Source organism: Neospora caninum, chromosome V (genome assembly GCF_000208865.1).
Source record: "Neospora caninum Liverpool complete genome, chromosome V".
In the NCBI taxonomy this organism is placed as follows: domain Eukaryota; phylum Apicomplexa; class Conoidasida; order Eucoccidiorida; family Sarcocystidae; genus Neospora; species Neospora caninum.
In genome coordinates, this window is record NC_018391.1 from 625,019 (window position 1) to 640,728 (window position 15,710).

General features: G+C 56.7%; 2 protein-coding genes across 2 annotated transcripts; both read left to right on the forward strand.

Moving 5' to 3' along the window:
* Window positions 1–6,080: 6,080 nt before the first annotated feature.
* Window positions 6,081–8,408, forward strand: NCLIV_012900 (At4g37010, related; the record flags this gene model as incomplete). The annotated part of the gene is made up of 3 exons (XM_003881480.1): window positions 6,081–6,863; window positions 7,105–7,424; window positions 8,144–8,408. The coding sequence occupies 3 exons, from the start codon at window positions 6,081–6,083 to the stop codon at window positions 8,406–8,408; spliced, it is 1,368 nt and encodes a 455-aa protein (XP_003881529.1).
* Window positions 8,409–10,679: 2,271 nt separating this feature from the next.
* On the forward strand, window positions 10,680–13,907 carry NCLIV_012905 (uncharacterized protein; the record flags this gene model as incomplete). The annotated part of the gene is made up of 1 exon (XM_003881481.1): window positions 10,680–13,907. One exon carries the CDS (start codon window positions 10,680–10,682, stop codon window positions 13,905–13,907), a length of 3,228 nt encoding a protein of 1,075 aa, XP_003881530.1.
* Window positions 13,908–15,710: the final 1,803 nt, after the last annotated feature.

Below are 15,710 nucleotides of genomic sequence, written 5' to 3' on the forward strand. Positions count from 1 at the left end.
GGATCGCGATTCTAGGACGCCGGACAGAGCCGAAATGACGACGGGAACTAGGCAACAGCGCGAGCGGCCCTCGGCGCTTGAGATCCGAGCCGCGTCGACGCGCCTCCAGAGGGAGGGATGTACCCCTTCTGACAGCGCAACCCCGTTGTGCACGTCCTCCGCCAGTGCCCCGCCTGTGTCGGCACTGATGACAACACCTGTGCGACTTTGCCTCCCCGGTGCACTGTTCAGACTCCATGCAACGAGACACCGCACAAGCGCCTACGATGGGCTTTGCGCGGCAAATCGAAACCCGCTCCATTACGACGCGCGTGTGGCCATCGAGAGGCGACTGCCTGTGGCGCGCGCAGTGAGCGCCAAGCACTGGTATCTCTGCGCAGTGACAAAAGTGGAATTCACCGTCCACCAGGCCCTCACGTGAAGCTTGATCGGCTGCAGGAGCTGTCAGCACGATCGAACATGTGCATTCTCGGTGGGACGGCGTCATGATCCAAGAAGTGATGCAAGGGGAATATCCGAGAGAGCACGGCCCCGCGTCGGCGGCAGCAACGAATACGTTTAGCGAAGCAACTGACAGCCTTTGAGTGTCGTCTCGCGGCTGCAGATCAACATTTTCGTTCCGTTCAGCCACTTGTCGACTCTTGAGCGAAGGCCCGCCCAGAAGACAACATTTCCACGGCAGACCGACACGCGCTAAGCTTTTCAGTTCCGGAGTCCCGCTCAACAATGGGCGTCCTTGTGCACAGGAACGAGGGAAAATGGCCATGGGGTGCTCCGAGCACCTCCCCGCAGAAAACGGTTTCCTCACTTGATGTACACTTCAGAGCATTTCGGGTCGCGCCTATGCGATGGCAATCCATGCATTAGCGAAGCCGAGCAGTGGAACCCAGGCGAATCCCGCAGCGACCCTGCTATAACCATGCGCCGGGCGAACGAGCGCTCGACGAAGAGAGAAGAGCTGGCTATCCAAGGAATGTACTCAAACCAGTACAGAAAATTATCCCCTGAAAAAAAATGAAACTTGCCAACGCAACAGGCAAGCTGTAGAGCAAAAGATTAGAAGTGTGACCTGGCACCAGAAGACTAGCTGATCAAGGGGTGATTAGCTGGGCACGAAGACGGGATGAGCCAGCCGAAAACAGGTCATGAAATCGTACCACCGCAACGGCAGGCGCAGAGAGCAGACAGCGAAATGCGAGAGGGTAGCGCAGAGATTTCAAGACAATAACCCCCCGTTTTCATACATTGGGCAATCCAAAGGGCGCCTTCGAGCAGCACGCATACAACCCAGTAGAGGATGCGCGCAGCTTGGCGGCCTAGGCGTCACGCAGGAAAAAGTAACCTCACAGAGACGAGCGCGAAACAACACAGAACAACTGCTTTTAGCTGCATTGATCCAGCAGCGGACCGCTATCGACGTAGAGACGGCGTACTCGACGCGGGTATGCGGACGGGAGCAGCAAGAAGCCCTCGGCAGGGAAATATGGTCGAGCGGCGGGAAGATGGGGGCCGAGACGCCAACCCACACACCGACTCTTTATCATCAAAACGGCAGATACGAGCTCAGCAATTATGTGACGACAGAACAATACCCTGCAAGTCAAGCCGTAGGCTCAGAAATCAGTTGTTGCTCTCTGCCGAGCTGGAATCCATACCCCCTCTTCGAGCCCGCAATGGACGCGCGGGAAGCAAATGAGCTCGGTTCGAATGCACCAGAATCCTGCACTGAAAGGAACGCCGGGAAGTCCAAGCAGAGACGATGGCCAGGACAATTTTTTACCAATGACGAGCGGCGAATTCCTGCATCTGGCCGTCGGCGCCCGTCACTCCGTGGAGCACACCTCTCGGTCCACAGCGGTATGCAACGATCGGGCTGTCCGTGTTCATCTCACACCGAGACTCCGAGTTGCTTCTTGCTTACGCAAAGATCGGTAGTTATCCGTGGAATAACGAAAGCAACCGTGGCCCAAGACTCGAATGAAATCCGTCTTTTCGATGCCCTCCTCTCTCCCATGCAGAGAGCGGAAGCGGGCATCAACCTGGCAGACAGGAGATAGGCTTGCGATTGACGAGCTGCCGTGCACGGCGCGCTCCCCAGGAAAAACCAACTCGGCACTAGATTCTCCAACAACGTCTGGTGAAGATACTTTGGTGGGTTTCTTTCCAGAAGCGGAACCCTCTTTCGCAGGAAAAAGCAGAGACGTCGCCGTCCACGCAAGTCGATGGTTGGTTGACCGGCTGCAGGTGCGCTGTGCGGCCGTCGGGCAACGAGGTTCCGGGGTTGTCGACTGACCCCCCCCCGGGGTGGAGAAACCTGTTTATCTGGCGATGGACGCTAACTGCCTGTGCCAGCGGAAGGGGCCGTCAAGACAGCTACTGCGTCCACGAGTGAACGCATATGCAAAGGCGAAGCCTGCACGAAAAGTCGTCGAGAGGAAGAACGACGCGCGGAATGCCTAACGGTTCAGTGTCTTCCTAGAGACGGCCGCAAGCACTCCAAGAGCCAGAGGAACGTGGTGTCGATACTTCTTTTTCATGGTGTGTGTTTTATTCTGTCGACAAAACCCGGAAACCCCCCCCCCCCGTGGCGGCGTGCGGCCACTGTGGTGTGCCTGCTTCTCCCCGTCTTTCCACATGAGAGAAACAGGTATGGCTGTGGTCACAGCAGGTTCGGAAACGGGAGACGCCGTCTTTCCCGGTAAAGTAGACTGTGGAGAAGGGAAGGACCAATACCTAAGACGATCAGCGAAGGCGGGCGGAACATCGCAGCAAGTACAACTCGAGCGCATTAGCAGGCACGACGGCCACCAACGAAGGAGGCGGATTCGCTACTGAAGTTCCAGCAAAGATTTTTCCCTCCTGCACAGCAAAGTGCGTGAAGCCCGAGTAGTAGACGCTAGAAAGACTCTGGGATCCGCCCGTGGTGTCTGCTAGTTCGCCTACATGAACGCAGACGATAGAAAAGCTCCTCCGCTACTCTGCTGACCACACCTGCTGGAATGCGAGTGCCAACGAGGGGTCAGTGTCATTCGCCTTGGCAACTGTGGAATTCACCAGTTTCCTTTCTTTTCAGATGCGCTGTCTTCCGCACAATACCATCATACCGGACACGTAGCGACAAGTACAGCCTTTTCGGTGGCGTTAGCCGGGTCACGAAATCTCCTTCCCTCGGAAGCGCATTCGGATTGTTGTCTTCCTAAGAGGCGATAGTGGTAAAGCGGTTGTCCTCCGTAGGTCAAATAGCTATGAAGCGCCGCGTGTGGACTGAAGTCGTCACGTTCTCGCTCCGTCAGGTACAGCATCCTCGACGGTTCGCCGTAGTATTGGCAGTACCAGCGGAGCCCCCTTCTTTTGAAAGGTGCCATGTACACGCAAACATGGCGAGAGGCATGTGGCACAGGCAACTCTCCAGGAAATATCTCTGCTGCGAGCCGGAGAGCACCCGCAGCGCTCAATTATGTCTGTGCATATCGGGGTCTAACACTTGTTCTCTAGGTGCTTGTCTGGGCGAAGGGAACTTCAAATTGTTCCATACTCCGGGGAGGAGTGAGGCTCTTTTCCGTTGTAACCGTGTGATGAGCTACACGTAACGCTGTCATCTAATATGCACAGCTTATCTTGGGCAGAAGAGTTTTTTGTGCATCTTTTTGTTGGCCGCCAGTGCAACAGACGCCTACAGCAGCAAATGCTTCATGCGGCAGCCTGGAATGTCACAGCTGGTGCTGCATGGGAAAAGAACAGGAGATATTCGAGTTCGTCTGAAGCTAGCTGATGCCTACAATGACCGGTCACCTCGATTAAGGGTGCCGAGCTAGCGTTTCTGAGGTTCTGCCCGGTTTTGTCGTTGTTCTCGGGAGTCTGTGCGAGCTGTACCTCCTCAACAGATGTTGCTGGAAATGGTGGTCACGTTACCTAAATTCAGAAAACTTGGGTACTCCAGCACCACAAAAATCCTCGATCAGAACAGCCGGGCCTTGCTCTTCTGAACGGGATAGCTGCGGATACAGGCGATGCCTAGGCTTTCAACGATGCATCTTGCAGGGGCGGGAAACAAGAGTTCTTCATGGAGACGCATAGCAAGTGCCCAGGCAAAATGTCGACACAGGATCATGTGTTTCTGGGGACCCATCTGCCCATTGCAGGGTTTGAAATTACAGGTCACCATCTGAAACGTCTTTCCACAAGCGGCATACAGGTGCTGTCTATTTTCTCCTGAGTAGAAAGAAGCCACCGACGCCACGTGTCCTTACGGAAGCGAATACGCTTGGTATCTGAACGACTGGCGCGCAGAACATGTGTTGTGAGAACTTGATTCCCTTCCAGTTCTGTCTCCAATTTCGATGTTCACCGCGGAAGCACGTCAAATGCTTTTTTTTGCTTGACTGGGGACACTTACACGTGGCAACCGGGGGACGGGCCACCCCTGATTCTGATCTGCGCATCCGGGTCTCAACGGGCGACACTGCCATCGGCAAGAAAACTGTCTGTTGCGGGGGACTGCAGGAAATCCCCCCCTTCTTTGGGCCTGAGGTATTTCAGAAACATCCGTGCCGCCGATTTTCAACTCGTCTCTTCTGCCTATCAAAGGTGATGCTCGACGCCTCTTTCTCCGCGATTCACTACGTAGACATGGAGCAGTCCATGTAGCGAATGATTCCAGTGCCGAGCAAAGGTCTGTTCTTCTTTGTCTGCATGTGAGTCGCAGCTTCCAACTGTTTTCGCAAGCTGCTAGTGTTTGGATCTTTCTACTTCCAAGGCAGCCCAGAGAGAGCGTCGTCTATCCTTGTCATAATGACAGCCAACAGCCAGGGTCGACTATCGATCTAGTCCGGTGCTCCATCAGCCCCCACGGTCAATTGTCTCGAAAGCTGAAGTGGCGGCAGCAGAAAGCTTTTCTTTGAGAAAAGGCCTAAAACCCAGAGGTTCTTGTGTTTTGGACGAGCACCGCCTAACGGTGGGGTGTAGCGATCTTCGTGCCAAGGACGAGTACGGGGCGTTAGACGATGTGCTACGACAGATTACACGAGGGGAAAAAGGGCCCTGTACACGAGGGACATTCTCCTTCGACTTTGATCGGTGGAAGTGTTTGAGCTGTTGCCTGCCAGTGGAAAGACAGGATCTGTAGAACGGCAACCCCTCGCCGCTGATCGAGGCTTCCATTAGTTACTTTCGCACTGTCATCGCTCTGCCTTCATGTATGGTTTTGCGCAGTTCCTCTGTCTCACTGTTCTTCACCATGCCCATCTGTTATCAGAGACAGCGACCATGGCCGCTTTCCCTCAGAGAGCCATTCCTGACACCAGAAGGGGCGATTCAAGCGTATCTCTTGTTTGCGAATGCGCGAGACTCGAGGCAAGAAGCAAGCGCAGCAGCGAACATGCTTTCCGCGTGCTCTTAAGGTATTTTCTTGCATGCTATCTGCCAGTCGGTTCTCACTTGCAGGACGTGTTGGCCGAAACACAGCGCGAGCCAGAGAATACCCGTTTTCTCATTCTCTCCATGGTTTGCGAATTTTTTGACTGGCCACTGGATTCCTTTATGTCAACTCTTTGCCGTCTCCGTTCCCTTTTTGTTTCGCGAACTTTTTTCCGCCGTACGTCCGTATCGGCACAACCCTTCTCGTTGCGACTCACCTTCTCCGACATTTTCCCTCTGTTATCTTTCGTCAATCTTTGAAGTCCTCCAAGGCAACACTGTCGGTTTCTGAGCTTTCGTCTGGCGCTTCGACAAAGGCGTGCATCTTTCGACGCTCCTTGGGAAGTTTGCCAAGTGGACCGGTCTCTCACGGTGGTAAATCGGTTTTCCACGTCTTGTGTCCAAACGAGAGGTTCCCCATTTTGTTTCGACTTTCGAAAAAGAACAGGTCTCTGTTTTCCCCCTCTGGGTTTCGACTCAGCAGGACCACGAGGGGGGCGAAAGGCAGAGTGCGGAGACGGCCCCGCGGCCTTTCCGCCACTCCCCGTCCAATTCTCTCTGTTTTTTCTCTGCTGGGAGTCGCGGCGGGCACGCGTTCTGTCTGTTTTGGCCCGTCCTTCTTCGTTCCTGTCCGATTTTCTGAATTCCTTTATCCCCCAGCCAGGATGTCGGCGCCTCCCCCCGCTAAACGGCTGGCCGCTTCTTCCCTTCCTGGGTTGTCGCCTTCAGCTTCGCGCCCAGATGCCTCTTCTCTCTCTGCCGGCTCAACGTTTCCGTCTTCCTCTCCTCAACCTACAGCCTCTGTCTCCTTCTCTTCTCCGGGCGGCGTTCGCCCGTCCGTCCCCGTCGTTTCGTTTCACCAGCCTTCTCGGCCGGGGCCCGTCCTGCTGCCTACAGCGAGTTCCTCGCCCTCCGCCCCGTCTTCCGCTGCGCCTTCGCAAGCGCCGCGGTTCACAGTCTATGCGTCGACTCGCCAGAACAAGACTTGCCCCTACTGCGGTCCCGCTCGGAACGGAGCCCAGACCATTGTGTTTGACTCCAGCAGCGGCGACCAGCTGTGCCGCGAGTGCGGCCTGATCGTCGAGGAGAAGGTTTTGAGTGAAGAACAAGAGTGGCGAAATTTTTCCGCTGAAGCCGCCAGCAGCAGCCGAGGCGGCGCAGATCGGAACCGCGTGGGCGACGCGCTCGACGCCTGGCTCGAAGACGGAGGCATTGGAACGACGATGCTCGTCGCCTCGAGTGGAGGGCCTCTCGCGGGGAAGGCCGCGTGGAGCGCCAAGAGACTTCAGCAGCTTCATGAGGCGGCCACGTCGGGTCTCGGCACCGGCGTCGGCAGCGGCGACCGGCAGCTGAAGGTGGCGTTCAACTACATCCGGCTCATTGGAGAGGCGTTTGCTCTCAGAGACAATGTGCTCGAAAGGGCGAAAGAAATCACCAAGGATCTGATGGTAAGGCTCTCACACAGCGGGGCGGATCCCGCGCACAGCAGGCGCAAACACAGAGGAAAACCCTGGCTGCTCGGTTTTTTCGGCAAAGAACACGCACGTGGCTGTCGACGCATCTGGCTGCTCAACGAGAGAGGTTTCTGCGTGAAACAACACGATTTCCGGGCGGCTCGCAGGGCAGTCCCGCCGTTTTGGGCTCGCCAGATTCGTAGCGTTTGTCCCGGTCTCCGTTTTTGCCTTCCAGCAAGATGGCGCCCAGCTCCGCACTCGCAGCAACGCCACGACCATGCTTGCAATCATCTATTTAGCTTGTCGAGAAGCGGGGGTTACGCGAACAGTCAAGGAACTGGTCGTGTATGACCGGGCCATCTCGGAGAAGGAACTGGGAAAGGCCATCAACCGAATCAAGAAGCTGTTGCCGCAGCGAGGTGGAGTCAGCAGTGCGGAGTCCGCGACGCAGTTGCTGCCGCGCTACTGCTCACGGCTTCAACTCAGCATGCATGTGGCTGACGTGGCGGAACATGTGGCGAAGAGGGCGACGCAGGTCATCATTTCTTCTCACAGGTACGCTCCCCGGTTTTGCATGTCTCGAAGGCGGGAGGGGAACAGCAGTCTGTGTGTCCGTGTGTGCGGGTTGCGTGTCCTCTCGCTCCTACAGAGACTGCCGTCGCTCTTCCACTCTCCCTGCATGGAGGCTGTAGACACCGCTCCCCGATGCCGGGAGCAGGACTGGCCTACTCTTGTGGAAACTGCGGGTGCGTGCCCGCGTGCCTTTCAGAAGCCTGTCCGTCGCAGGCGTGTCTGTGGGAACACTTTTCACGCAGTGGAGGAGTCTACCGCTCGCTCACTGCTTCTCTGTTTTCGCGCGGTCTCTCGCGTCTCGCCGTGTGTTTTCGTCCGTCTTCCGGTCCTCTCGCCTCCACGCAGTCGCTTCCTGTCTGCTTACGTTTTTGTTGTGTGTTGGAGCGTGAGAAAGCGTAAGCAGTTGTTGGGGCCACGACGTGCAGATATAGACTTATTATAGGTTCTTTCCTCGTCCCTTCTGAGCCGATTCGAGCTTCAGTTTGTCGAGACACACAGGCGCCCAGTGGAGGCACACTCTGGGGGACGCACCGCGGGTGAACGGTCCTTTTTCGTGTGGCGACATCGGATTCTTGTTGGCGTGGCACCTGTTTTGTAACTGGATGAACGCGTTTTACGCCTGGTATGTATGGATGATACTCGACTCTTCTTTATAGTTTAACCGCTCGTTGGCTCCGCGGGTTCGGCTGCTTGTTCCGCAGACCTAACTCCGTTGCCGCAGCTGCGATATGGCTCGTGGTGAAACTTTTGAATGCAAGCACCAATCCGAATTTGCCAAAGGCGTCGGAGATCGCGAATGTCACCGGAGCTGGCGAGCACACGCTGCGGTCGATCTATAAAGACATGCTCGACGTCGCTGAGCACCTGCTGCCCCGGGAGTTCCAACCGACAGTCGAAGGCGGCCTTGAGGGTCTGCGAGCGAAATACTCATCGCGAAAAAGAAAGGCCGGGGACATTCCAGTCTAGAAAAAAAGAGAGCCGCAGGAAGAAACAAGGGGTGCGAGAGGCCCGAGTTTGGCACTGCGGCGCGACGAGGCCGGCCCCAAGAAAAAGTGACGAACGGGAGAAGGCAGATTCGGGGAGAAAACGGCTCGATGAAGGGAGAGGCAACGTGAGGGACGAGTCCGCAAGGTCGGGGCCCCAGCAAAACGCTCCGTGAAAAGAATGATTCGAAGAGACAGGTGCGCGTCGACAACGGGGCCGGGAAGCAAAGATGGAAAGCAAAACGCGCAAGGCGAGGCGAGAAGGAGCAACCGGAGAGAACAGAGGAAACCAGGTTTCCTTGTCCGGGTCAGCGTGGTCCACAGCATGGCTCGGGGGTTGTTCACCTTGAAAGGGTTTGCCGAAAAAATGACGGGAGAAACTTAGGGCAGCACGATAGGGCTGCACCAGTGTCACGCCGACCAACCATAAACGAGAATCGAGGACGTTAGGGCATATAGAAGCCTCAACAAAGTTATTGGATGCTGAGTTCTGTCGCCTGCACTGCGCCACAAAGCTGCCTGTCTGTTTTACGGCGGATGAACGGCCAAAAACTTCGTGAAGAAAGCATTGTGCTTTGGCCAGTGCTTCACAGGCAAAGAGCGTGTCTGCTGCTCTTGTTTTCGGATTGAGAAGTGGAAACCCGAGTCGGAAGTCCGTGGCTTACAGGACTGCAGAGATTGGGAGTGTGCGTAGACTAGAGCAAACGGAGCGCGTGACGAGATATCACAGCGACACACGGCATCGCTTTCGACAGGCCATGCCTTTTTTTCTTCATTTCTCATCCCACGTGCCGGGCTTTCTTGTTTCTCCCGGTCTCGCCGCCGTCAAATGCGTTTGACGCACCGTATACGCACCTGAGCGATTGGAGAGGATCTCACGCAAACGTAACGGACGAAGAACCTCTCTCTTGGCGTAGTGCTGGCTCACCTCGTTAGACTCAGACGCGGATAAAGTGATCCGTGTCAACGACAAGTGTATACTGGAGATCTTCTCTAACTCGCGACGGCGATGCATGGACGCGCTGCGTTCTTTGCACCGCCCGGAGCGAACAAAACGCGTTCGCGTTCCGCTCTCAGTCGCCCGCTCTTGTTAACTAGGTCGATGCTGCTTAGCTAAATAAGGACCACGCATCCCATCCCTCTTGCTCACGTCCCTCTCTGCTTCTTCGTTCCAGGTGTAGTACGCTTTTCGCCATACGAGCAGTCTTCGGCCTTCGCAGCCGGCGCGGTCTGGGTGCCGGACAACGGCGTTCAGAATCGCCGTAGGTACAGGTTGTGCAGGCGCCTGAAGTGCAGAACTGCATTGTTTTGGTTGAAGGGAGTGAGGAGGAAGAAGCAGGCGAAAGGACTGACAGGACGCCTGACGAGACTCCTTATCAAAAGTGACTGCGTTTCTCCAGGACCACATTCTGAGCGCCGAAGCGGCGCTTCGTTCCGCTTTTTTTCCCACGAGAGGGGTCACAGACGTGGGGCGGCGATCCACCGAAAGCGACACGAGAAAAACGACTGAAAAGGATTCGCTTTTATCTCGGCAGGATGGCGGCAACGGCTGTCGCCGCAGGTCGCCGAACTACACACACGCCGACGGCGGCGGTGAGCCGCGCCCGGTTGCGCCGAAAGTTGGGTATGCGGGGGGCATTTTCACGCTCGAAAAAGAGCGAAAAAAACAGCCTATCATGGGAAAAGAGAAGAATCTCGTTATTCTGCATGGACTTAAGCAGGAGACGCTAACGACTTAGTCCCTCGACGAAAGTGTCTTCTCTATCGGACGGAGACACAGAGACAGGCCAGCAGCACACGCATCTGCGCGCGCTCGAAAGGGAGACTCTTTTACGTGGCGCGGACGAGCACAGCGCAGCAGAAAAAGACCAAGGGATTCCCTTTCCTTTCGACCTCCCTCTGTATCTCTCCCGGCTGTCGCGTTTCTTTCCATTTTCTTCTTCTCTTCCCCCCTGTCTCCGTATTCCGCCTACCTCCAGACCCCCGGACAGTCTTTTCTCCCACCCCTCGAGTTTTGTCGCTGCCCGTCAGCGTCGAGGCTCAGACTCCTTCGTTTCCCTCAACTCTCCTCTCAGCAGCCTTTCCCTTGTCTTTCCTCCGTCCACGCCTTTTTTCCCTTGCCTCTTTCCTTCGCGTTCACACCGCTTCTGCGGTTCCTCACCCGCCCGTGTCCTCCGTGCGCGTCTCTTCTTCCTCCGCTCCTCCCCTTCTCCCTGTCCGTCGCTCCGTCTCCCTGCCTTTTGTCTCTCCGTCTATGCGTGTCTCCCTGCGGCAAATACCCCTCGAGAGTCTTTTTCTCTCCTTGGCCTGCGTCCTCACGACTCGCGGAGAAACGATGGACGACGAAGACGCGGCGTGGGAGGTGAAAAAGCGCAGGCGAGACAAGGGGAAATGGCCGATGTGCAGAACGTGTAGCGCGCCGTCTCCGCCGTCTTCGTCCACGCGTAATTCTGCCCGAGGGTACACTCGGGCTGTACTCTGCCTCGATCCTCTCCACAGAACAGCGGGTCTTCGCCTCTACGCCGCTTCACCTGTCTCCAACCCCCTGTCTCCTCTCCTTCGTGGCCGGTCTGCTGGGCAGAACTCTTGTCGACGACATTTCACTTCTCGTCTTTCTTCTTGCTCGCCGAGTTCTGTATCTTCTCTGTCACATCCTTCGTCTGGGGCTCCACCTTCTCCCGAGTCTGTCCTTCCTCCCCTGCCCTCGTCTCTTTCCCCCGGTGCCTGCTTCGCCTCGCCTTCCACTTTTTCCTCGCCGCCTGCGCATGCGGCAGGGTCGGTTCCTTGCTCAGTCTCGCTCTCTTGTCTCGCTCCAACCTCTTCAGAAAGCGCCTCCCCTGCTTGTCGGCCGCCTCGCGCTTTGTCTGCATCTTCCGCGAACTTCTCGCCGCAGCTGTCTCCGCCTTCTCTCAGCCTTGCGCACTGCCGTGCCCGTTCCTGTTGTTCGCCCGCTCGTTCAGTCTCGTTGAAACGCAAGTCGAAGCCGCGTGCTTCCACGAAGGCGCGACAGGACCCGGGGGATTCCCAGTTCCCTTCCGAGTTCCGGAGCGTCTTCTCTTGCCGTGCCTTCCCGCTGGCTGTGCCGGTGTTCCTGTTTCTTCTGTTTTCTTCTCCTGCGTTTCCGCCTCTCCTCTGCGCCGAGGCGCTCCCGATCAAATGGCTGGGACACGCACACCGCCCGCCCCGGCTTGGCCCCGGCGACCCCCCCGGTTTTCTCAGTCCCTCTACGCCTAGCTATTCCCGGCGTGCTGCTCTTTCTCACACTGTTGCTTCCGGCTCCTCAGTCTCTGGGCTCGATCCCCTGGTGTCAGTCTCGACTTTCCCGTCTGCGCCTTCGGCCGCCTCCTCTCTGTGTCGAACTTCGTCTCCGCTTCTGCCAGCTGCGTCTGCGGCGCCACCCTCGGAGTCGCCTGGTGTCTCCGGTCCACAGCCCTCTTCGTTGGGCCCCAAAATCCAGCTCGGCGCGCCCAAGTACCGGAAGCGGGCCGTGCGCGCTGGCCGCCAAAAGACTCCAAAGTTTCCATACTCGCCAAAAGACGGTCTTTTCTACGATCTCCCGCCTCCCCCGCAAGATGTGCCTCTTCCGCCGGGTGTGCGGAGCTCCGCGGCCCCAGAGGAGGCAGCCGCGGCTGCTGGGCAGCGCACGGGAGGCTGCGCAGAGACGCAGGGGTCGGAAGCGCGCGGGAGGAAGGCAGAGCCGTCCGAAGCTTCAGAGCAGAAATCCGAGAAATCGAAGGAGTATTTGCTGCGCGTCCCACCTATTGATCAGAGAGCGCGGCGTACGCTGTGGATCCACAGGCACTTGGGAAGGCGAGACGGAACCCTGAGCCCAGTCGAGGACGAAATAACTGATCTCCTTCTCTCCCACAATGCTCCTGGAGAGACAACACTCGATCTCGCCTCGCCGTTACCCGCCTCCTCAGCGTCGTCTCCCGCGTCTCCGTCGACGGCGCCGCCCGCACTCGCCACGGCTGGGTCTTCTCCTTACCTCGCTCACCTCCAGAAGCTGGCGTTTGCACCCACCCTGGGTCTCACTGCGGCGGAGTTGACTCGCCTCATGGCGATCGCTCCCGAGCTGCTGCTCCCACGGCGGCTGGCTGCATGCAGCGACGCCCTCAGCGTTCTCGTCGAGGAGAAAAAGTGGAAGCCCGAGGCGGTCAAACGTCTTCTGCTGCACGTCCCGCGGGCGCTGACGTCTGGCCGGGCGCATCTCTTGCGCTGGATGCGCGAGTACAGAGAACTGCTGTTTTCGGGAACCGAGGAGTCGACCGCTGCGCAGGAGGGGAGACTCTCAGACGGCGAAAACGAACCCGACAGACAGCAGGAGGCAGCAGACCGTTTTCTGGAGGCGGTTGCCCTCAAATATCCGGCAGTCTTCAGTGTGAGGCGGCCAAAGACAAAGCTGTACCATTTTCTGAAAGTCCTCCGGCAGGTCCGCGCCACCCGCAGCGAATTCAAACCTGCAGGCTGGTCCATTCTTACAGCCTCGGAGCGCGCCAAGATCGTGCAGTTTCTCTCTTCTGCTGCTCCACCTGTGCCAGGCGACGCGCAAGGCGACCGGACGCCAGCTGGGGAGGCTCCGCCGTGTGGGGTGTCTCCTTTTGCGGAAGAACACAGTCGCAGCGAGAAAGGCCCGGACGTTGCGGCGCTTGAGCTCGAGTGGTACCGAGGCCACTATGAGCGCCTCGAGGAGTTTGAGGGGGAGAAGCTGGTTGAGGCCTTGGCGGGCACGGGCGAGACGGAGGCAAAGAGCGACGGCGAGAGGAGGAGCGAAAGGGAGGAGATTTTGCTTCCTCTGCGCGAGGACGCCGCTAGGATGGAGGAGGCAATGAAACGCGAGGAAGCGAGTGTCAAGAAGATGTTCAAAGCGTATCCGCGTTTGTTCTCCTTCGGCATCGAAGGCAATGTCCGGTCGAAGCTTCTGTATCTGCAGAATTGCATGCACAAAGAAGTCGAGGAAGTCTTTCTCTTCCCGCAGTTCCTCTCCTACAGTCTCCGTCGCCGGATCATTCCTCGCCACATCGCCCTGGTCAATTCGTTTCTTTTGCGGGAGAAGGCGCGACGGAAAAGCGAGGACCCGCTCTACAGAGAAGGCAAAACCCTCGAGCAAGTCCGCCGAAGCGCACGGACGCGGAAGCGCTGGGATGATCGAATGCAGGGAAAAAAGAAACTGAAACTGCGTCTAGAACAGAGCAGAGGCTTGGCCGAAGCGGGAGAAGACGAAGGATCCGTGTATGATGAAGGGTACTGGGAAAAGAGAGACATGCTCGCCGACGAGATTGTGCCGATTGTCGATGAGATGAAAGGATGGAGAGGCCTAGAGCCCTACCAGCCCTTTGCAATGCCGCGGCTCCCCTCGCTCCGCGAAATGTACGCGACAAGTGACGACAAATTCATGGTACTCTTTGGCATTCCGTACTCGGAGTTTGTTAGCGCCAAAGTGGACGCTGAGAAGGTCAAAAATCCGCAGACACTCTTCTGAATACCTGCGGTGGAGACAAAGTGGAATGCGGCATGTCGCGCGATCGATGAACCGCCGGCGACAAGGCCAGGACGTAGCGGACGCCACGGAAGACTCCGGAGAGGGGAGCAGATGACGAAAGGAAATTGAAAAGACGAGACTTGTCTTCGTATCACTGGATACCCTTTTTCGTTCGACAATAAGGCGGCCCAGCTGTAGCCGTATCCACATCTCCGTAGGCCTAAGCTTCGGTTTGCGTGCTTGTCTACACGCCATCATAGAAAGGTACCTCTCTGCACATCTACTTCTCGACTTTGCCTCTATGAATCGGTTTGTCAATGTGCACCGGCCAGTGCCGCCATCTAGAGGGAGAGTGCGTAGCTGCATTTAGCGAAACTCGAAAAGGTTTGTGTTGTTGAGCTTCGCTCCAACGAGTGTATTACACAGCTCTTCAGCCGTCCAGAACGTGGTTTGAGTAGGAACGATGGGCTTATCCTCAGAACAGCTGGCCGCATACCCTGCCGAAACAGTGTGACCTGAGAGCGTCGCGGGAGGTCAGGGGCGATCCCGTGCCTCATGTACTTATCGCTCCGCGACTGCTGAAGAGGAGAACAAGCGTAGTTGCCTTCTCTCGTCTACTGGCCCGAAAAAATGAGGGGGCGCAGCAAGTCATAGAAGGAGCAACACGAAGTGTGTAGGGAGAAGCCGAGACCGCACCGAGCGCAGCGTGTGAGTAGAGCTGGAAACGAACTCACTACGCAGTCTGGTTAACCGTCGCTGGGTATCTGACTTCGCGGCACAGCACTCTCGTTCGGTGACGGTAACTAGGTGCCGCGTTTTGATAAGATTCCTTTACAAGGCGCGTCATACAGAATTCACCTGGGAGCGTTCTGTGTAAATGAACGGCAGTCCTCATCGGAGCCGCGCGCAAAACGCACCGCACCTGACGCCGGAGATGACAGGCTGAGCCTTGGAACTGGTCTATTTACCCTCCACGCATGAAGATCTCGTGTTATCAGCGACAGAGGCGGTCTCCGGACAGAGCAAGGGCTTTTTACAGAACATCGTGCCGTATACAACCAGATGGCGGACGAACAAACCGGAAGCTGGCTGTTTTGCGTCCGCTCGATTTTCGCATATTAGGAGCTCTTTCCTGACGCTCAGGAATCAGTGCACGAAAACGTTTTCTTCGGTCGACAAAGACGCGGAACCGAAAGCGCTTTGATTCCCAGTTGGAAGATCTCCGGACTTTTTCGCGGGACGAATCCCTGACATTTGGCCGCCTCTCAATACCCCCGATTTTGTCACGGAGAAATCAGTGTTTCTCGTTCTTGGCCGTCCTGCTACCAAGCAAGTAATGGGATCTGCGCTACTCAGGGTCTCAGATCTCTGTGTCCAGAACCGGTTTTGCTATTACGAATCTCCTTTCTCGAGTACCGTGTTGGATATGACTGGACCTCCGGCGATGCCACATATTTAGTGGGTAGTATGGTTACACTGCCGCTTATCAACGGCGTTCTAGAAATACTCGAATACACCGAACGGTTTCAACAGCTGGATAGGCACGAACGTTTCACTTGATGTGCTTGTTTCTCGTTTTTTGATGCTTGCTTTCCGGTTGACTCTGTGCTTTCGTCGTCCGGCTTCGACGGACACAACCGCGAGACGGCAAGAGGCGCCCGGCTCACCCCGAACTCTCTGCCTGCGCGCCTAGAACGTTGTTTGTGCCGCACGAAACGAGAAGTTGACGGAGACGAGAATTTCCAGAAAAGAAGGGTGGAACAGGGAAACGGTAGTTGAACCTTTAATACGCGGAAATGGTTC